This window comes from Echeneis naucrates, chromosome 15 (genome assembly GCF_900963305.1).
Source record: "Echeneis naucrates chromosome 15, fEcheNa1.1, whole genome shotgun sequence".
NCBI classification, from domain to species: domain Eukaryota; kingdom Metazoa; phylum Chordata; class Actinopteri; order Carangiformes; family Echeneidae; genus Echeneis; species Echeneis naucrates.
In genome coordinates this window covers 20629726-20652521 of record NC_042525.1, presented here as the reverse complement: position 1 = coordinate 20652521, position 22796 = coordinate 20629726, and the positions used below count along the sequence as shown (strand labels likewise).

The window sequence follows — 22796 nt, the reverse complement described above, 5'->3', positions numbered from 1 at the left end:
TCATTTGTTATTGATTTTATCGCCCATATCACTCTATTATGTGTTAATTCTATAATCATGGCTGATCATTTCCTTCATTTTCAATGTTTGTCTAGATAATATGAAATGGTAAATATTTTGAATAGAGAGTCAATAAACAAAAAAAAAAAAAAAAAGCTACGTATTCCTCTAAACATTTCGGCTTTATTCCTAAAACTTTTCATTCATAAATACTAGGTCCTATCTCCGGACTCAGCATGTGAATAGGAACCTCTTCGCTTGTTGTGAATAATGTTTTATAATTGTGGTAAATGGCACGCTAACTACCTTTCCGTGCGTCATTTCCGCCTCCTCCTAAGCGAAGCAAGATGGCGGCCGTCGTAGAGAGAGTTGATGGATGTATTGGGTCGTTGGACTCAGATCCGGTGGCACCAAGACAGTCCACCCCTCCTCCGGACCAGCCACACCAGAACAACCCACTTTTAGGACTTCCCATCGTGGCCATTGAGACAATTCTCAATTTTTTGTCTTACGATGAAATCAGCCTGCTTCGCTCGGTAAGGACAACAAAAACAAGCCAAAAAGCAGGGGGACAAAGCTACTGCTAACCACATGCGCTGCTTACCTTTGAGATACGACCTATGTGAAATCTATTTAGGGGCAGTGTTGAACTGAAAATCTGTCTCTCAAGTCTATGCAGTGGTCTAAAAGAAACTGCAGCCCTCAATGGTCATTGGGCTAATTAGCAGCACAGCGTAGGTAAGGACAGAGAGCAACACACGACACATCATAAACACAACAGCAGCTCTATGTCAAGAGGAGGGAGGTGAACAGAACTCTGCGAAGTCAGGGTGCTTTAAACTCTCCTGTATTATAGACAAACACTGCCAGGCCCTTTGGGATATGTAGTCTGGTGTGGTTAGCTGGAAGTAATTGACTGCTCCGTTGACTGTTTTTCGCTGCCGATTCTCCACCAGTCATGCTCAGAGGTTTCTTTATACCAGACTATAAGAGCAGTAATTGTTTTTAATACAAATGTATCCAACCCGTCGGTCTTAGCTTCACTCTGTGCCTTTCATTCAATGATTGTTTCTCGTGGGTAAATTAAGAGCTAATGGGCCCCTAGCAAAGACGTGTAATTGGAACCATTTTTTACTACCAGCACATTCTTCAGCATGTTCCCTGCTGTTTACGTATTTCTGACGGGCATTTTAAAAACAATGTTGACTGTAGAAACCAAGAATTTATATATTTTTTTTGTAAAATATCAACAACTTTAAACATAATGCCTCAACCTGAATTTCTGTCCTTCAACTGCTAAAAGTGTTTGAGGTTTTTCGCCAACTAATATGAAATGCTTTGGCACTGTTACTGGCATCTAATTTTCCTGAATAATCTGCAAATTGCAAAAATCTCCATATACTATTCAAGACATGTTTTCCTTTTTTCCTCAAATTGGAGCAGACACGTTGCTGATATTAAACCACATTTTATTTCCTGTGATTGTCTTCTTCATGTTGAGTTTGATGTCTTGTGCAAAGTATAGGACTGTTACATTGCCGTTGGCAGTTCGAAGAGAATCACATCTCTAGTGACATTTACTCTGGTGCCAATGGAACTTCAGATACACTTTCAGACCTTTGGCATCAACTTGGTACCAAAGTATTGGCTCCAATGACATCCCTGCTGCTTGCACATGTAGTTTGCCAGTGAAGTAAGGCCAGACACTGAGGTTTAAACCTGGTACTGTACTGCACACAACACTCGGCCCACAAAATCAGTTCCCACCACCATTGAGGTTTCTTGGCATCAACCATGATAATAATTAAGATAAGAGCAATGCCCACAGTAAAATACATTTGCATAATAATCCCGGCTGCAGATGCAGTCAAAGTCTGTCACAATTGATATCATAATTGCAAAAATTTATCAAAAACTACCTCACTTGTAGGCATCTGTATTTTAGTCCGTTTGTATTATATTTTTTATATATATTTTATATTTTGTTGACTTATCCATCTATAGATTTATTTTCTTCATAAAGCTTGTGACATACTCCTTTTCATCTCCCACGGTTACAAGTTTATTTGTTTGTTTTCTCCGATTGGTTTTACCTGTGCACTGGAGTTTTGGAAGTGCACCATTAATTTTGTTGTACTCTCTTCATTGTACAATGACAATAAAGTCTATTCTATTCTGATTCATACCCAACTGTGAATTGTGTTATGTTTGTGTATCAGGATGGTCAATAAACACCCAAGATTAAAAAAGTGATCAGTAACTCTGACAGAGAGCTGTGTAACTGTATGCCATTTGTAACAGAAACTTTTGCTTAGGGAAAGCATGTGTGACACAAGTACGTCATCAATAACGAAATGGATGCCTTATTATTGGCCCTGTCCTCTATCCAAACTACTGGAATAAGTGTCCCATCAAGGCAAAAACCTTTTGTTAAGGCACAACACAGTCTCTGCCTTTGCAAATAAATAATTTTTCTTGGCCTGTTTTCTTCTGCTTTTCCTCTTCAGGTTTGTAAACGCATGGACATGATCTGTCAGCGTGTCCTCAATCAGGGTTTCCTGAAAGTGGAGCGTTACCACAGTCTGTGCCAGAGGCAAGTCAAAGCCCAGCTGCCCAGGTCAGTGTCGCAGCAACACAAAGTGTAGGAAAACATGTTCACTGCTCTTAAGCTTAGGGATGTACACTGACATAATAATGTTAATATATCACACACGTTTCTGAAGGGACATTGGACATTTGTCATTGCAGGGGTCAAGGGAATATTTTCTTAAAATCAATATGAAGTCGAATAAAATTGCATATATTGTCATCAGATTTTACGATGTGACTGAGACTGTCTGGCTTATAACTGTGAACTCATTTTGACTTGCCATGAATTTGTTTCACCTTTAGCAGCGAAATGTGAAATTATTCAGTGTAAATTACTATATTGTATGTGTGGTATATGTATGTATATTACAAGACGGCTCAAACAACATGACTTTACATACACAAAGAGAATGGCAGAGGTGCGCTCACTTCATTGCTTGGAATGACTGTCTTACAAAGGGGAAAGCCATGCTCTTGCTTTGGATCTCAGTTGTTGCACAAAGTATTTTCTATATTCCAGTTTTTTGTGATTTTCTAATAGCAATATCTGAAATTATGATTGTCATTAAAATTGAATTAATCACTCACCACTATTATTCAGTTCCATTTTTACCCTTCTCTTTCTTTGAGCTTTCAAGCAGTAGTAAGGACTATGTCTGTGTTCTACAAATTAACTCTTAAAAGATTCACATTCTCTAAACTAAAGCTATTAATTAAGCTAAAATGTACAGTTAGAAATCAAATGAAAAATCACTTTTAAGCTATATTGCAATGGATTATTTTCAGGCGAGAGTCAGAGAGGAGAAACCATTCACTGGCTCGTCATGCTGACATTCTGGCTGCTGTGGAGACACGCCTCTCTCTGCTCAACATGACCTTCATGAAATATGTTGACTCCAACCTTTGTTGTTTCATCCCAGGAAAGGTAAGCTTGACTGATTCTAGCCTGTAGCATCACTCAATACAGTCAGCAAACCAATTGAAATGTAATATGGTTACCTAAAATGGAAAAAGATTTGATAGGAATCTTTGCTAAGGAAAGAGATAATAGGTGTCATATCCTTATGTGTTTTCATTAAAAGTTGTTAAAACAAATATTGAACAGTGATTTATAAAGACTCATTAAACCCCTGTGAGCCGCATACAGTTCCGTATGTGAATTTAGTCATTTGAATAATCACAAATGTCAGAGAGATTTCCACCTAGCTCTCCATAGCAACCATTGTAATGAATTGGAGAAAAAAAAAATAAAGATTTGTTTTTAAGATGTTATAAAAAAAAAACACAGCAGCGGGGGTATCATTATCCTATAGTTAAGTTGGTATGAGATAAACGCATCCTTTACTCTCAGCTGGAGAAAGCTGGATTTCATCACTGGTTTTACACAGAGTTTTACATATGGTCCCAGGGATCACAGGTCCATATGAAGTTTCCCAAAGAATGCCCTGCATTGAAATATCAGGAATTTAGTTTCACTCTTGTTAAAGAGCTTCAGGTTTTTTCCTTTTCCCTTACTTTTTCAGTATTTAAAGAGAGCAGTCATTTATTTCAAAGACGGGTAACTGTAAAAGTTTATTACCAACACAATATTCCAGAAGACAGATTAAGTAAAATCAAATAAGATGTACTTTGTCTCCATAGGGAAACTCTTTCAACAACTGAGGGCATTGTGCCTACTTTGTGGAATTTAGATCTGATATATGTGACTGAGAGAAACTAATACTGTTTATAATTACTTGTGGTGTTCTATGTTTTTTGGTTTTGCAGTGCTGTATCAGGGTTTGTTTATCAAAGTAACCTGACAGACCAGTGTACCTTAGAAAGAACCGATCACTTCAACTGAAGTTGTTTTGTGATGAGGAAAGAATAACTTCTCTTTCATAGTAACACCTCTTACATTTTCTATTGTTTGGTGCACATGTTTTAAATTCTGCATGGTTTGGATTGATAAGGCATTTCAGCCTTACAATCTGGAGCTTTTCATTTGCCAATACATAATTTCTGGCTGCAGTACTTAAACATGGTCAGGGGAAGGGCTACTGAGATGTTAAACAGTCAGCTGTGTTTTATTTATGGCCGTTGTTTTTCGGTTTTGTGTCTGTTTTCCTTATTATCTGTGTTGTCAGGTAATTGATGAGATTTATCGTGTGCTACGCTATGTGAACTCCACTCGAGCCCCCCAACGAGCTCATGAAGTTCTACAGGAGTTGAGGGACATCTCCTCTATGGCCATGGAATACTTTGATGAGAAAATTGTCCCTATTTTGAAGAAGAAGCTTCCAGGGGCCGACCTGTCTGGTCGCCTTATTGGTTCTGCACCAGGTAACAGCCGTGTTAATTCTTGTTCAATGAGTTAAAAATCAAATGCAGCTCTATATTTATTTTTATTTTTATTACGATGATGATACCATGTAACTAAAAAAGGAATTCAGTTTTCAGAATTTCAGTTTTCCTCAGTTGTTGCTGTGGTGCAGCATCCTGGATAAAAATAACATTGGTTCCAATACAAATTTAAGATGTAAGCAGCACTTGCACTGAACATTTAATCAAATTTTTATCCATCTTGGGATTTTTGACTTTGCTGTTAACAAATTGCATAGGTTTGCATTGTAGAAAAAATATTCTATGAAGCATTCACTTGGAATTGGGTGGCCCATTTTGTGTCTGAACGGATGCTGAGCCCTCCATCTATGGATTTGTGAGATGTTTTAGCACAATTTTCATTTCACTTGTTATTTGCAGACCCCTACTTTATTTATTTTTAGAATATTTTCTAAGCTTATACAGTGTCCTTGGCTCTGATATACATGGATATACTAGCCTGGTGGTTCAGATCATGCAGAGCTTACTCTTCAATGTAGCCTGGTTTTTATTCCCATCCCTCAAAAGACACTGTTCTGGGTCCAGATATTTTATGCAACTGTAAAATTCTGAAGGCATCTTTTTTCCCCTCACACTGTGTCTTTTTTCCCTCAGTGGCAGGCCCATCTACTTCCCTCACCACCATGTCTCTGCTGGCCAAGAACACACCATCTCGTTCTGAGATGACCAAGGTGCAACAGCAGGTGAAGGTAAATGGTGCATCAATGACAGTACTGCGGAGGGAGATGCAGGAAATTCGCGTCAAGCAGCTGGAGCAACAGAAGCAGCTGCAGGACCAGGAACAGAAGCTCCTGGAACAGACCCAGGTAATTGGTGAGCAGAATGCCCGCCTCGCAGAGCTGGAGCACAAGCTCCGTGAACTGATGGACAGTAGCACTGCTGCTATAGGAGGTCCCAGACCCAGCACAGCTGTTCCCTCCACATCCAGCAGCACCACTGTGTCTTCCACTGTTGCTAGCACATCTGGTAGTGTTTTGGCAAGTGGAAGTGTGACCACAGCTTCTATAATCATAGAGCCAGAGGCTGAGGGAGGATCATCACTCAAGCGTAACAGAAAGAGCGTAGACCTTCCACGACAGTCCAAACGGCTGCGAAGCAAGAAATAAGAGACTGAGTGTCATTTAATGTGCCCTTTTTGCTTTTTGGGTCTGAGTGATCACACCTTATTCTCTATCTCCAACATCACTCTTTACCAACACTTATAACTTGTGCTGTAAGTCAGGAGTGTCCATGCAGGCTCTACCCACAAATATACAAACTTGTTGTGGTGTTTGACAACAGTGTGAAGTGGCTCACTACTGCCCACATTTAATATACTGTAATTCATAATATTACCCAATAGTGACAGCTTGACATTTGATCTAATATAGTGTTCAAATATTTGGTTATTCTATATATTTCCTGTTATCAAAAAAGAAAGCAAAAACATGAAAAGAACCAAACCATCAATGCGTTAGTCCATTTCTCAACACTTTCTGAATTACATCCTCGGCTCCATTCGTTATACATCTATGGTTGACCTTGCAAATGTATAGCTTCCATTTTAAATGCTCAGTAAAACAATTATAGTTTTTATCGGACAATTGAGAAAAAGATACAGAACTCTGCATGTGCTAGGGACTATTCTAAGCAGTGGATTTATCCACTTTTGGAGCTCTCATAAGTGTTAAGGACAGTAATATTGTGTGTGTGTGTGTGTGTGTGAGAGAGAGAGAGAGTGGGCGACAGAGGACAAATCAAAATAAACTACAGTGTGTGTTCATAGTGATTAACAGTGTATCTCATGTGTAGTTTTAATTGACAAACAGCTCTAGGTCTTCAGAATGAGATGATATGTGAGTCTTTGGATAGACATGGTTGTTTAACTATTGTTCATGGTTTGGGACCTCACATGGGAATTGAGACAGCAAGAAAAATGTTGACATTTTCTGCACTTCCTGGTCTCTGAATTGTCACTGAACAGTAACAGGTTACAGGTCATTGACCTTGGGCAGTTAAGAGAACTGTTGAAGGTTACATTAAAATATGCAACTTTTTAATGGAGATGCTTTTCTCATAGTATCACCAGACATCAATTAAATAGTTGTCTAATTTGGTTAACAAACATAAGACAAACTACCTGGTGACAGTTTGGAAATGTGCACAAGTAAAGGCCATCATAGTAAAAAAAATACATAGATGTTTGACAATTTTATAATTATAAAAGGTTTTAATCACCTAACCTAATTGAAGTTGCATGCTGTCAACCTCTGCTCAGTCTTCATCCAAGTGTAAAGTCTAAATCCTTAAACCTTCATTTGATTCACTTGCTTCTTCCCAACTTGGCTATGTGCAATATGAAATTATCTTAAAAGTAAAATTAGATGTGCTAAAGTCAGCAAAACAATACAACTGCTCTCCAGTGGCGATTCATTGTTGCCATCAGTTTTTTTTTTTTTACATACCATTCCAGTGTTTTTGCGCTTTTCATCCTATGTGCTACAAATAATGAACACTTTTTTTCACGGTTTTTTCCCCATTTCACAGTTTGCCAAGGATTTCTTTTCAGTTCATTGCACTTGGCTTGATTTTCAAACGGTCAAAAAATATGGCAGCTGTTAATGAGGAAAAATTTTGGGAATTTCTCCTGTTGTCTCAATCAAAGAAATGGACCATGTTGTTTAACAATCATGTTTAATTTCATAATAAATAGCTGTGAATTAAAGAAAGAAACAAAGAAACAAAAAGCTCACTAGATTGTTCTACCATTTTCACTCATGTCCCATATTCTTCATTATTGGGCGTAGTTGTCTACCGTAAGTTAAGATCTTTCTATAATTTAAGTTGGACTAAATTATAGCACATGATGGCAACAAACAATAAAGATCTTAAGATATTGAAGGCTTGAGATATTTCCATTTTCCTGTTCAACTTCCTGGATTTAATAGTTATCAGCTTTATCTCTCAAATATTATTTGTAGTAAAACAGTGACACTAGAAAAACATTTTTATGGTCCTTAGGTCAAAGTGGAATAAAGTCTTGTAACCATTACGTATGTTGTGTTGAGATTGAAGGAGGCTGTTGGTTCAATTTCCAATGTTCTTCTCCTCTCTGATAGTTGGTTGGCTGGTTCATCTCATCCATCTTTAAGTTAGTCCTGTGTCAGACATCTTAGAAGGAATATGAAAAGGGTCTCAAAAGCATTTGATTTACATGCATGGATAGATGGCCCCAGAGGGAAGAAAGATGTTTAATTTATATATTAAAAAATTATAATAACGCCAACATTGAAATTGAAATTTTGAATCAGTCCATTATGATCAGTGGAAGGGAACTAAACAGAAAATTTTCTTTTAAGTTTCTGTTCGGGTGAATTTCCTTAGAATCAACTCAGCTCCCCCATGCAGTTGTACCCTTTTCTTGACAAATCTGTCTTTCCTAGGTTGTCTGTGAATCCATATTGCAGCTCCACTTTAGTTTTCTTAGTTTGAAGCATTTCTGTTGATGATGACCTGAACCATCATAGTATTGACTTTGGGGAAAGAAACATTGGAAATACAGTTCACATCTTGGTGAACACTGGGTTGTATTATAAAGACACTGGGAAGATACACACATGAAGATGTAATCTAGTCATTTAGATTGCATCTCAGTTTAGAGCTCTGTACGGTATTCTTCATGTACTATCCAGTGTGGGTTGTAAATTATTTCATGTATGTATGTATACCAAGAAAATCTATGAGATATCTTCTGAATTTGCCAACTTGGGGCTAACTGTTTGGCTTTGTTGCACACATAACTGTTACAAATGTACAAATCAAACCTATTAAAACTCAACTTATCCACATATCTGATGTGTTTACACCCATTACAAAATATATCTCTGCATCTCAGTTACTCCATGGGCTCATTTTTACCAAATTACTTAATTTTCACTTTGGGGGACAAGATGCATTTTTGAGTTTTCTTAGTCCACTCCAACAATTACGTTTTGCACTTTTGGAAAGCTTATAGACATTAAAACAATACTATAAGTCATTAGTCAGGGCAACATGACTCCTGGTGGTGTGCTAAACGATGATGTGGTTAAAAAAAAAAAAAAAAAGGTGCCATTATCTCCCCCCTGTAGATGGCACCAACTGAGTTGTCAGTCACTTTTTACAGTTCAACCTTAGTGTGAGTACTAATAATTTATTCATCGATCTTTCCCAGACATTTCAGTCTGGAGTAAGTTGTCTTGACTATGGCTTTAAGACAAAAACACTGGTATATTTTTGTTTTGTTGTATCATATTAAATAATTAATGTTTTTTGTGCAGTATATTAACTTGATTGTTAACAATTCTGCAGTTGTGAAACATCTTGGTTCTGTCATATAAAGCCTGAAAAAGACATCAGTAAGGTAAATATATTTTCCCTATACTGTATGTTGTCAATGCCTCAGCAGACTACCTGAATGGTAACCAGCATAATTTTACAACTCTGCACTCAGATTATAACGCAGGCTTTCTGTCAAGGAAAATAAGAGAAACTGTTTTGTCCCCTACCTGAATTGATGACATCAATAGGGTTATTTTGTCAGATCTGTCCAAAGCTCTGTCAGAGCCCAAGAAGAATTGTAACAGTATTTACTGAGTTAAACTCATGAAATAATTACTCTTCATTAACAGTATATGTCTCTTTAGTTTTAAACTTGGACTAACAACTAGATTTATTTTTTATGTAATTTTACTGTACCTATTTATTTTTTATTTATTCATTTATTATTATTTTTGATACTTTGTACATTGTGCTGTAAACACAGCTACTGGTACTGTCAGTTTTGAAAGTAGCAGAATTACGATATGGTGATTTTGTGTTAACTGTCTTGATGAGCACAATAAAGAGTTTAGGCCTTACTGGATTTTGAACAGCTGTAACAAAGAAAATTAAAGGCCTAATCCACCAGTTGCACCTTTTCCACCTCCAACTTTTCAGTGTTAACTTCATGCAAGAAGAGTTCATACAGCAAAATGTTCCACAACCTCTTAGGACTAAAACAGGAAAAGGTTCTCCTGTTCGCTTGCTGCAGCAGTTCTATACTACTACACACTGAAGCTGAAGGGGAACAAAAAGATTACCGAATGGCATTGTAGATAGAGGAGTGCATGCGTTAGTATGTTCGTGTAGCATTTGACAGTGGGCGTCAAAGCAGTTTCCTGCCTCTTCCTGTAGCTTCTTAGTTCAGGAACAAGTCCAGTCACTGTCCAGCTGCATTGAGCAACAATTTTGGCACGCTTACATTTCTCAAATCCAATGTATTTATATTGTGCAAAGTTACATGAAGGCATTTTATGCTTGGAGCAGGTCTAAACCAAACTCTCTATAGAGTTGTTGAAGAGACATATCCCTTGAGTACAGGTCATGCTAATAATAATAATTTTAGGTTGGCATAAACTGGCACCTGCCACATTTTATGTGGTTTGCACTGTTGGAGAAGTTGTGAAAAAATGATCACATGTAACATTATGTCCACAGATACTTCTTCTGGGGAGTTTCCTGTGTAAACCTGCATATTCCAGGCATAGCTGGACTGTGCATTACATGTTGCCCAAATTCTTATGCTGTATTTGGCAGGTTTGCTCAGCATATATTGTCGCCATGGACACCACCCACGAAATACAACCAAGCATTCATCAAAAGTCACCACAAGAGCTATCAAAGTTCTCATGGGAATTATGCTTTCCCTGCTCCCTTCTTACTTTGCAGGTGAGCGAAACGCATGTTTCATACAGATAAAACAGCTTAGGGTAAATGGACCCAAACAAAACAGACATGCAAAATGTGTACAGCAAATTGAAAAAATATCTTCATGAAAATTTTATGCTTCATTAGTTGTCACTTATAATCATCCAAATTAAAATACACACAAACTATTTTGTTTGTATATAAAGAATTTAATACGTTTCACTTTTTGAATTGAATTACTGAAATAAATCAACTTTTTGATGATAATCTAATTTACTGACATGCACCTGTAGTTTCTCAGTTTGCTATCAGAATCAGAAATACTTCATTAGTCCCAAGAAATGTTGTCAAAGTACAAATAAAAATCCAAATTCTACACAAGTGGTGAGATTACATTTTTTTTTATTTCAAAACAACAAAACATATGTAATTTGCACAACTTTCCCTCTTGGAATAAAAATGGGATGTTGCTATTGTCTGCCTTCAAAGTTTTATTATGGTAATAAATGCTAAATAAAATGTAAATATAATATATATATATATATACACAGCTTTTTGTGTTATAAAATATAAATACAAATGTGATTGTAATCCTTTGTCAAGTTATGCTACAGAAATAATGCGCACCCCCTCAATTTTGAAAGCTGCAAGACAGTCTGTCCTTCAGACCATTTCTTCCAGTCCAAGTGAGCCTTATTTGGTGAGCAGTATACTTCTTTGTTGAACAGAGAGCTTATGTTGTTGCTGGTAATTATTACCAGTCAGTGGTTACTTGGGAAAGATATTTGCAGTCTCTGTATATAAGGAAGTATATTAGTGTCACTGTTCATTTGGAAATGCATCTAGAAATTGCCCAGGAATTGGATGTGTTGTGTGCTGTGTAGGCTTACACTCAGGTCTGTAGCTTAAGTGACATATATTACATTTAAGGTTATAATAAGCAATTTAGTTTGTGCTGCACCAATGGGTGACAGTGTGGAAGCAATAATTTAGTATTATTTACAATAAAAATAATTAATTAAACACAATAATGAAAAAGCTAAATAAAAAGAACACATACACATCTAGGCAGCTTGGGGGAATAGTGGTTAATGCTGTTGCCTCATAGCAAGAAGGTTGTGGGTTTGCTTCATGGGGCTTGCTGTATGGAGTTTGCATGTTCTCCCCGCACTTTCCTGGGTTTTCTCAGTACTTTGGTTTCCTCCCATGGTCCGAAGACATCAATGTCTAGGTTCATTGGTGACTCTAATTTGCTGGTAGGTATGAGTGTAAGTGGTCGTTCGTCTTGGTCCATCTCTATGTGTTGGCCCTGTGATGAACTGGGCGCCTGCAGTGTTGCCACATAAGCCTTTCTGGCCCAGTTACAACTGAAAATCCACCCAATTCAGTAAAAACCATCCGAATTCCTAACCTAGCCAGAAAATGGGTAAAACCATAACATACGTAACAGAAAACATGTCAGTAGCCTAAAAAGGTTTTTAACTGCATCAGTAACAAAAAGTACAGTCAGACAACCAAATATGGGAAACCACAACAGCCACAGAAAAAACACCAATCAAGCCTATTCATAAACAATAAGTGCCACAACTAAACTTATTAATTATTAAACTATTCATCAATTCAAGTTCCAATAAATGCATCAAAAAATATAAACAATTAATGTAGATAATAATTGATAAAATGTGCAAACATGCAAAAATAGGTCACAGTTATAGTTGGTAAATTTAAGAGGGAAAGGGACACTCTTCCTTATTGGTTAAAATGGTGAAACCCGCCATGTCAAGCCCTCTCTTACCAGACATCAATCATGCCTATTGAATTTTTCTTTATTTTGACCATGTGTTTGTGACCATTTCACGACAGCTTGTTTATTGAAATTGCTCCCACAATATTTTCAAAAGCAGCCAAAATTTCATCTCCCCTGCTGAATGCTTTTCCCTGGGCCAAACCTGATCAATAGAGGCCCAGTTGGGTGGAAATCCGACCGGTGGCTACCTAACCCGGGTGTACCCCGCCCTCGCCCAATGTGAGCCGGGATTGGCTCGAACTTCCTGAGCGACCCGGAAACGGATAAGAGGATAAACTATCATTACACATTTTAATTTGGACCTTTCCTTGTTAGAAGATGCACAGTCAGAGTTGAAATGGAGCATAGGTAGACAAAGCAGCAATCAAACCTGCTCAACTTACTGCTAAAAAGAAATCTAGAAAAAATTGCCATGGTATAAGCAAAAATGAGAAACATACAATTATGCAGATTGCATACATCACAGTGCCTGTTGAAATTGATAATATATATATATATATATATATATATATATATATATATATATATATATATAAAGGGTTAGAGCAATACTAAATCGAAAACGAAGGCGATGATGTGTGCTGCTTCGTTGGGTAGATGGGACCGCTGGAGGGAGGAGCTGCCCGTTGTGGGCCGAGCTAAGCTAAATTGAGCTCACTGATGTCAAGGCAGGTCAGCAAGGCCGCTAAAATAGAGAATAGAGGCTCACAGAAGTGGTTTTAGATTTTGGTCTTTTTTCCTGAGTTGTTCACAGCAGAAATCCAAACGATGGGGAATCGGGTCGCTCGTGAGGACTACGAGTGGGTTTACACTGACCAGCCTCATGCCGACAGGAGGAAAGAGATCCTGGGTGAGCTACTTTATCCTTCTGCAAAATTTGTAAAATCCTATTCCTATTTCAACTTAGATGTGACAATACTAACATACCTTCCGGACTGATATGACGATGTTATCTTTAGTTGATATGTAATAGGGTAGATATACTTCCTCCATTGCGGTTAGATGAGCCGGTTTGCTAATAACTAAGCTAACGGTTCCATATCTAACCGTGTCTGTGGTACAAGCACAAGTTTGCTAACCTAGCTTAGCTTAGCGTTGAAATCTAATTTACGCCCATTTTAGTAACTGAAATGCAGTCCCCTGAATGTTATTAATATAGGGGCATGTAAACAGCATGCATACAGCTGCTAATTAGCTTAATGTAACATGTTTATGCTAGCAGTGTCTAGCCACTCCCTGAATCACGAACAGACTTCTGCTGTTCATGTCCAAGTTATTCTAACTGCGAAAGACTGCTGTCGACAGACTGACGTCAGCAAGTCTAACAATCGAACCAGATGGGAATGTTTTAAGTGATTGGCGTCAAATAATCTCATAGGAAGGAACGAGTGCAAATTTCTTATGTAAACCAAGCCAGGTAAATACTGTATTTGCATGTACATGTTTCGGGAAACAAGCTTAGCTAAGTAAATTTTGTGAAATAAAAAATTAAAAAATGTTGAAGTCAGCATAATGGAACGCAGAGTGTTGCTGACGGAAATTACACTCAAATTGTCATCAGTCCTTAAGTGGTCTCTTACTGCTCCGGGCACAGGGAGGGGACGTGGACACCCCATGTGTTTAGTTGCTCAAACTACTTCAATGTTTTATATTTTTACTTAACAAAAAATTAAATATAAGTGCATGGCCTAGAAATGAGTTTTGTAATGTTTAGTAGTCACACTTAATGAAAACTATGACCACAGCTAATGATTATTTTGCTAATTGATTAATCTGTCTAAAATGCTTTTCAATTAATTGATTATTAATCATAAAAATTGTAACATTATATTTAATAAATAAAACTGTTGTTGTTTATTTGACAGTAATATCTCCCCTTCTTTTGGGATTTTACCCATTTGGGGTCGCCACAGCAAGACATCCATGATTCATTTATCTGAGCTTGAGACTGCCACAAGAGTAGCACTAGCGGGTGTCTCATGGCTGGGGTTCCTCGTCTAGGACGAGGAAGTATTGATACCAATGAATAAATCCAAAATAAAAGGCCATGTGCCATTTCTGAATCTTTGAGGGTAACCCAGAATTTCGTTGGCAGCATAAAATTGGCTACCAATTTAATGGTGCTTTACCGTGACATTGGCTTTCTTTCCCCACATTAAGAAACGTTGTCACTGTACTTCAGTCTATAATAACACAGACCCAACTACATCTATTATTAAAATAGCTGGCAACTAATTTAATTGTCTATTTTATTTGATTATTTGTTGCACCCCTGTTCCAAACCAGGAATCCCAGTTTGCCTTGGATCCAAAAAATGTCAATACTTAAACTTGATTATGAAAGCTTGATTTCAGCATTATTTCCGAAGTGACTGATGGTTAAGAGTAACACGTTCTATTTTAAATTGTTTCAGAGGGCATACAACACTAACCCAGCAATGTGAGCACACTTAGGTGCCATTAGAGGTGGGCGTTATATATCACATAAGATATTATTGTCAATTGTCAATTGTTTTGATGATGTGCAAATATTACACTATCAAGTTTTTCTACTGCCTCAAAAAGAAAACAGACAATGCATATACAGTAAAGGAGAGGTGCTTGAATGTCTTCATTTGTGAAATGCGTGCCTCAGAAGCAAATCAGTGGGCAGGACTCTGTCTTGTGACTCTCGTATGCAACAAGTAAGCCAATCAGCCGTCATGCAGTTTCGTGGCCTGTGGAAGCTAAGCACAGCAATCTCGCGTTGAGGAAACATGCAAGCATATTCTGTCTCAGCGAATGATTTGATAACAACACGTGGGTCCATGTCACTAGCTCGGAAGTGGTTCGGATATGAAAAGACTGAGGTTGGTCAAATTAATGTTTTATGCAAAATATGCCGAAAAGCGGTGGCTGTTAAAAGCAGTTCAACTACTAATCTGTTCCACCACTTGCAGACGAACCATACAAAAGAGTACAAGGACTATGAAAAACTTCGCAACGCCACAAGCACAGCTATGGCCATAGAAAAGACAAGTAACTAACCCTAACCCTAACCCTAACCCTTACCCAACAATACAAACGCTCGCTGAGTCTTTCAGCAAATATGTGGCATATGAGAAATCTAGTAGTATTAGTAGTAGTATTTTGCTGTCATCTTAGTTTATGGATATTTATTTACGATATTGTATTTATTTTGTACAAAAGCCTAAGATGCTATCAAGCAAACCTTATTTGGTATATTCTCCTGTGATTTATGTACAGACTGGACACAATTTGAAGTTGGTTATTGTCAAATATGGCCATACAATATTGTTGGGTAATGTTTTGCAGGAGGCCATAATATGTTTCTGTGGATGTTTTGCAATAGATGCACAAAACACTTTAAGAATAAAAAGACTCTTTCTTAAATGCTGTGCCTATAGATTCCCCGGTGAGCAAGAGGAGATTGAGATTGTCCATAATTTCCACTCCAGATGCCATTTTGAGGATGTGAAAATGGCTGTTTTTACACAATCCACATACATGGATTTTGCCTCATACAGACTATGACCTTTGCCTAGTTTGTGACTCTTGCTCCTGTTAGAATTATGAGCTACTGTGAGGGTGTGGAGCCACTGCTCTAGAGATTTTGATTGTATTGGGGGCTTTGTCATTGCTTGTAAAGGGCTTACTTGTATGCAGTCACATGCCTCGGGCCTCTCCCTCTGAGGACTAGCACAGTGCTGTAATCAAGGAAAGGAGGATGTTTGAGAGTTCTCTTTGAGCCTTCGCGTCCTGGTTTTCAGTCAGATAGAACCTGTTTGTGTAGCCTGGCGGTCTTTGTTTTTCTTTGAATCTCTTTGAAACAATAGAATTTTCAGTGACTGAGCTAAACCTTTAGGTGATTTAGGATTTGGACAGGCTGATGGACAGATATTACCTACATTATTCAGCAGAGTGTTGGATTGTTTCATACTTTTTAATTGTTACCATTGAGTCACTGAGTGAGTGCAGTTAGAGCAGTGGGACATTGAATTGATGAACTGAATACAAGGGATGCAACTGAAACAAAACAAAAAATACAAATATTTTTGTTCCACACTAGCTTCAAGCTGCATAGGTTTCATTCATTTTCAATGTCTTTGGGATACTGGGATTCATGGATCTGCAGTTAGTCTGATGGTTGTTCAGTATTTAGAATGAAAGAATTCTCATATAAAAATACCTTGCCCCCATTCTGATCATCTTGATGGCAATGATGAATTACTTTTAGCCCAGTGGACAGTAAATGCCAGTAATGCAGCCTCATTCAGCAACATGTTAAACCCACAAGTCAACTTATCAACAGTTGGCTGTTTGCCAGAGCATACATCTACCTGCAAGGAACTGTGCAAAGAAATGCACATGAGAATTACATTCATGTTTTTTTTTTTTTTTGTCTACAGGCTTTATTATATACATAGTATTTTTTAAATACAGAAATGCCTTACCTGTTGTGATTTTATTTTTTTTTTTTTTTTATTGATGAGTGGAAAAAGTTGTTGATAAAACAATTTCAACACACAATCTGTCCAAAGTAATTGAAAACATTCCAATGCAGATTAGATAGAAAATGTCCTTTTTTTTCCTTTTCTTTCTTTCTTTCTTTTTTTTACATGTTTGTTTCAAAGCAGGTATTGAGGGAGTTGTTAGAACTATGAGGAAACAACCCTATGCAGTGCTGTGACCAAGTAATGATGCTTTTACCCTTTGGTGGAACACTGGGCCCCTGTCTCTTTTTAATACATCCACTGTCATCTTAGTGGAAATAACTGAATAAAAAAGTCAATGCATTCAACTCTTTTAAGCCTTCCAATTCTGGCCCATAAGTAGTGAAATGAATTAAAAAATTTTTCTTGAATCTGAATCTGAAATAACGTGAAATAATAAAAAAAAATATATATATATATATATATATATATATATATATATATATAATAATTTTCTCAGTCAGTTCAATCATTGGACACCTTTGAATTGGAACATTTTTTCAACAAAGTTTTTCATCTAAATGTGTGTTATTTGTTTTGCCTCTACAGCCAAATATCCAGAAATCAAGTTGTTGATGGGACCTGACCCGAGACTGAAATGGATTGTGTGCTTGATGGTGGCCATACAGTTTTTAGCGTTCTACCTGGTCAAAGACTTGGACTGGAAATGGGTTTTGTTTTGGACTTATGCCTTTGGGAGTTGTATAAACCACTCAATGACGCTTGCTATTCATGAGATCAGCCACAACACAGCCTTTGGGAACAGCAAGGCTATCTGGAACCGCTACTTTGCCATGTTTGCCAACCTGCCCATTGGTCTGCCCTACTCTGCTTCTTTTAAACGCTATCACCTGGACCATCATCGCTACCTGGGTGGAGATGGCGTTGATGTAGACATCCCCACTGAGTTTGAAGGTTGGTTCTTCTGCACGCGCGTTCGTAAATTCATCTGGATAGTTCTGCAGCCGCTGTTTTATGCCATCCGACCTCTATGCATCAACCCCAAACCAGTCACTCAGCTGGAGCTGACCAATGTGGCCCTCCAGCTCACATTTGATATCCTGCTGTACTGGCTGTGGGGGGCTAAGCCGGTTGTATATATGATGGCTGGCTCCATGCTGGGAATGGGCTTGCACCCCATCTCTGGTCACTTCATAGCAGAGCACTATATGTTCCTCAAGGGCCATGAAACCTACTCTTACTATGGCTCCCTCAACCTTCTCACCTTCAATGTGGGCTACCACAACGAGCACCATGACTTTCCAAGCATTCCAGGATGCCGACTGCCCATGGTTAGTAAATCTGAATTATTACTTAACTGTCAAAGATCACTGTTAGCCACTGGTCTCCTCAGACTGCACAGTCAGCTGCATTTCAACTGCAAAGAAGAGATTTGGGTTGAGACATGACTGTTGAGGCAGACCGCCATGCAAAACAGTTAGTGTATTCTGTGTAAATTGTGTGAGCTCACTGTCTTGCAGCTAATGGCAATCAATTGCATGTTTAAAATTCTTTTATTTTGTGTTTAACGACAGTGGATATTGACAATCTAAAATAAAGTACTCAATAATATATCTTGATATGGAATCAAAAGGATGTTGGAAAAATGACTTATTGAAATTGCTTGTTTGATTTATTTCAAATCAAAAGTAGTGTACTCGGCCTGAATTTACAATGTCTAAAAATCTAGCTTGCCATGAAAAGAGAAATGGGTGCATGCGCACAATATTTAGAATATTAAGACAATGCTGGTTGCATCAGTGTCTTGTAGAATGGCTTTCAACTCGTTATTTCCATAGATTGAGTTTGGTCGGTCTTATACTCTTCAAATAAGTAAATTGGGTCGTGAACAACCTGTTGCTCCTAATAAATTTAGACCTTTTTGACCTGATTTTAAACATAAAAAAGTATAAAAGCAAAATTTGTTAAATATTTAAAATTTTTAAAAATGTTAACAATGTGTGTGCCTGGATGTGGACCTTGTTCCTTCAGAAGCATGTGATAGGGTTAATATCAGTGGATGAATCACCATAGACCCAAGTTAAAACAGTGCATAGTTGAAATTATTGGTAAAGTTGGCTTCTTTTAAACCCATCTGTCATTCATTTATTATTGGTAGCCCTCAAGTGTGTATAGTTATGCAATCAATCAATGCGATTCAATTACCTCAAAGACAGCCTCTGTTTTACCAATCAGTCCCATTTTTGTGTGAATTAATTTATCAAGGAAGCTTTAACATACACATAATGAAATTACTATACAATGACCATTGACCAAAGTTTGGACACATTTTTCTTTTAATTTGAATTGAAAAGTGTGTCCAAATGTTTGACTGGGACTGTATTTACATCCAGCATATAAAGATAATTTGATTTGCTTTATAATTCTTAAGACGTCATCTGTTCTGTGCAGCCACATTAGCACAGTCAAAGCAACATCATCAGACTGTAACCCCCTTTCTTTTTTTCCTTCGATTTTTACTTTTAGGTGAAGAAAATAGCAGCGGAGTATTACGAGGACCTCCCACAGTACACATCATGGGTGAAGGTCCTGTATGACTTCATAATGGATGACACACTGAGCCCATACTCTCGAGTGAAGAGGAAGCTGAAGGAAGATGTCAAACAGGAGTAACTTAACTGAAGACATATCTGGAACAATACTGTAGTGTCAGCATTTCAGCAGCTGCTTACCAATGTATAAACCTAACAGCTTCTGCAGATTAAAACTGTCACATTGTCTAAGACTGTGGAAAACATGGGTGGGAATTTTGTCTACAGGAGACAACAAGAGAAAGTTTTTTTTTTTTTTTTCTCCCCACATATTATCCAGGTCAGGAAAAAAAAACCCAAAGTAGTTTGTATCTGGATGTAGCTGCAAAAATGCTTGGATCAAATTAATAGCTCAGTATAAATTTTAAGTATAATCTACCATTAGGGGGGAGATTTGGTACATTTATATTACCCATAGGATGAATTGTAATGTAAACCTAAGACACCGCACCTCTCCGTGTCTAAGGTTTATGTCTAGTGATGGCATTGGCTTTTTGCTTAGAGAGGTTCTGCTTCTATTTTGGATGCTGTATTCATGTACACTAAAAAAACAAGTGCTCTTTACAGACTGAGTGTATTTTTTTTTTTTTACCCCCTGAAGTCTTTGTTACCATCATAAATATTGATAAGTCTTAAGAGCACTTGTCAAGGGGACATAGCATCATTTGAATCGAATGGTTGCTATGGTAAACATTCCACCTGCTAACCACAGTTGTTAAAGCATCAGCATTTAGAATTCTATTGCATTGTCTCAAAAGCTTGAGCGCTGTCATATTTATACCATACAGCATTTTACTGTGATTTTGTTAAAGATGAACATAATTATCAGTGGATTCACTGTAAGAATTCGGGATGAGTACATTTAACTGGTCCTGAGCAGATAGTTGGGGTATTCCGAATTAGTTTTATTTACACCATAGATAAAAAAAAAAATGTTTTACTGGATCCTTAAAGTATTTATCTTCACTCACTACTTGTCAAGTCTTTGTGCATCCAGCCTCAGAAAAGATCATTAAGCAAACTAATTCACCATTTCACACAGATGACCTGTGGGACTCCAGATAATTTCTGGACTTGGACTTTGCACATTTGTTGATGTGGACCACAAATTTAACTTCTAATCCCCTAATGTAATCCCCTAACTGATTGTTGAGAGATATCACTGTCATAGGGGTAAGGTTAGCATTATTTGTTGTGTTAAATGTAGAGATTGGCGTTTTTTGGCCCATGACCTCTTTTAAACATGGAATATGCTACATTAGATGTACTGTGACATGATACAGCCCCTCTAAACTGACACCAGTGAACTGTCTGTTGGAGGTATGTGATCAAAAATGTATTTCATTTGTGCCTCAACTTGTTTTTAATTTCTTACTTTTAATCATATGAATTTATTCACTTAAATGATAAACATTCACTTTGTTTCAGGTTGTAGGGACAGCACTTCAGATACCCCAGAAGTAATGTCTTCTGTGTTTTATGTTGCTCTATTTGGCCTATACCACTACTTATATAATTAGTATCAACTTTATCGCTCTAAAATAAATAAAATAAATTAATAAAGAAGATGTAGATGAAGAATGTTATTCCTGGCAATGGAGAAGTATCAAATTCAGAGTTTCACAAGTGATGGTAGTTGCCCTGTGTACTAATTTTTTAACCACATATATATATAAACTGCTTTTGCAACTCTGTAGTGTGGAAAGCTGTTATTTTGTGATGGTGTTTCTTCCTTTAATAAAATCAAAGAACATACATTGATGCTGGGTTTTCTCAAACTAATTTTGAATCCAAAGAAATTCCAAAAACTATCAAACATCAATCTGAAATCTGGGGACACCTAACCTGCGTTACTGAGTAGTTTATGTAAAATCAGTTGGAAGTAGTGATACCTCCAGTGTCTTTTTTTCAAACCCTCATGATATTGCCCTGTAAATTGGCAGCGATTGTAATTTCTTCCACCTTTTCAAAAGTTGGGTAATGTGACCTGAATTTCTATAGGGGGTGCTGGAATTACACTATAATGTACAGATTAGCTTTTTTCTAACTAACATTGATTGCGTTGCAATAGATGATTGTGCTCTTTTTAATGTGCTATTTATACACACCGAAGAACCATGACATTACAATCACCTGCCTCAGGCAACAACAGCTCTAACCATTCAAAGTTTAAACTACACCGGGAACCTGAAAGTTGTATGCTGGTAAGATGTTAACAGCAGATCCTTGGCGGTAGACAGACGACAGCATGTTTTTTTTAAACAAGTTTGAGCTACAATAGTTCTCTTGTTAGAACACACGAGTCAGCCTTTACTCCCCATGAACCACTGCAGACTGGGAAAAACTCATGGAGCTGCAGTTTTTGAGACCTAATTATCTAGACATCACAATTGAACAGCTCTCGGGGAAGCTGCAGGTCAGTTGCCCAAAGACAATGAGGATCAAACTATCAACATTCTGATTCTGATTGTGGGGGACAACTCGCTATCTTCTGTCTTTCTTCACAGCCATGATATGTTCAACTGTTAGAAAAGTATAATGATAACTTTCATGAACGAGCGTCTTCTTCGTGGATCTCTGTGCAGATCTGTGGATATTTGTGTGGGAAAAAAATGACCATGACCATTTTTTTTTTACGTAAAAAGACACTGATGCATTGGTGCACAATCTGAGTTCTGCATATTAATCATCTCGTTTGGTTTGACAATCAGTATCAGTGCGTTTTTCTATGGTATGTGAATAAATGTAAGTATTAATAAGTCTTAAAAAGTTCCCTGTCCCTTTTATTTTGTCAGTGTGGTTTTCAGAGGAGAGCCCTGGTGTGGCCAACATCTGCTTCAATTTATGCTCCTACATTGCAAGAAATTATTACTTGTTTCTCAAGATGGTCCTATGAATGACACAATGCACAAAGTCTTTGTTACTAAACAGTGCACAGAAATTTGATATCTTCTCACACAATGCCCTGCGTACGATGACCAAGGTTTCATATGTTTATAGATGAAACGCTAAACAAATATCCAGATGTTTGTTAGCACAATGGGGACGTAAAATGTGTCAGTTTGTGTCAGCAATTTCATTATGCATGTAAAGACTTGCCGCCGTTATGATCCAGTATGAGGAAAGACATAACATATGACGCTAATTGTAACTTATTAAAGCATACCGGGATGTATGGTAAAGTAAACACACGCAGCTATTTTTAAATCGTTTATTGATTTATTTGAGTATTTATGTAAATTGATATTTCCCGCGATGTTCACCTGTG

General features: G+C 37.4%; 2 protein-coding genes across 2 annotated transcripts; both read left to right on the top strand.

The window, feature by feature from the left end:
• The first annotated feature begins 347 nt into the window (after positions 1-347).
• On the top strand, positions 348-9074 carry fbxo28 (F-box protein 28). The gene is made up of 5 exons (XM_029521797.1): positions 348-536; positions 2508-2617; positions 3376-3514; positions 4716-4911; positions 5566-9074. The coding sequence occupies exons 1-5, from the start codon at positions 348-350 to the stop codon at positions 6075-6077; spliced, it is 1146 nt and encodes a 381-aa protein (XP_029377657.1). The 3' UTR covers positions 6078-9074.
• Positions 9075-13094: 4020 nt separating this feature from the next.
• On the top strand, positions 13095-21283 carry degs1 (delta(4)-desaturase, sphingolipid 1). Its single transcript, XM_029521090.1, has 3 exons — positions 13095-13334; positions 17526-18268; positions 19464-21283. Exons 1-3 carry the CDS (start codon positions 13253-13255, stop codon positions 19608-19610), a joined length of 972 nt encoding a protein of 323 aa, XP_029376950.1. The 5' UTR covers positions 13095-13252; the 3' UTR covers positions 19611-21283.
• The last annotated feature ends 1513 nt before the right edge of the window (positions 21284-22796 follow it).

Bases quoted from the DNA above. Each gene is read 5' to 3' on its own strand.
- degs1 (XM_029521090.1), top strand. From the start codon at position 13,253: ATGGGGAATCGGGTCGCTCGTGAGGACTACGAGTGGGTTTACACTGAC. The intron at 13,335-17,525 runs GTGAGCTACTTT...TTGCCTCTACAG, and splicing joins CAGGAGGAAAGAGATCCTGG to CCAAATATCCAGAAATCAAG. The intron at 18,269-19,463 runs GTTAGTAAATCT...TTTTACTTTTAG, and splicing joins CAGGATGCCGACTGCCCATG to GTGAAGAAAATAGCAGCGGA.
- fbxo28 (XM_029521797.1), top strand. From the start codon at position 348: ATGGCGGCCGTCGTAGAGAGAGTTGATGGATGTATTGGGTCGTTGGAC. The intron at 537-2,507 runs GTAAGGACAACA...TTTCCTCTTCAG, and splicing joins AAATCAGCCTGCTTCGCTCG to GTTTGTAAACGCATGGACAT. The intron at 4,912-5,565 runs GTAACAGCCGTG...TTTTTCCCTCAG, and splicing joins CCTTATTGGTTCTGCACCAG to TGGCAGGCCCATCTACTTCC.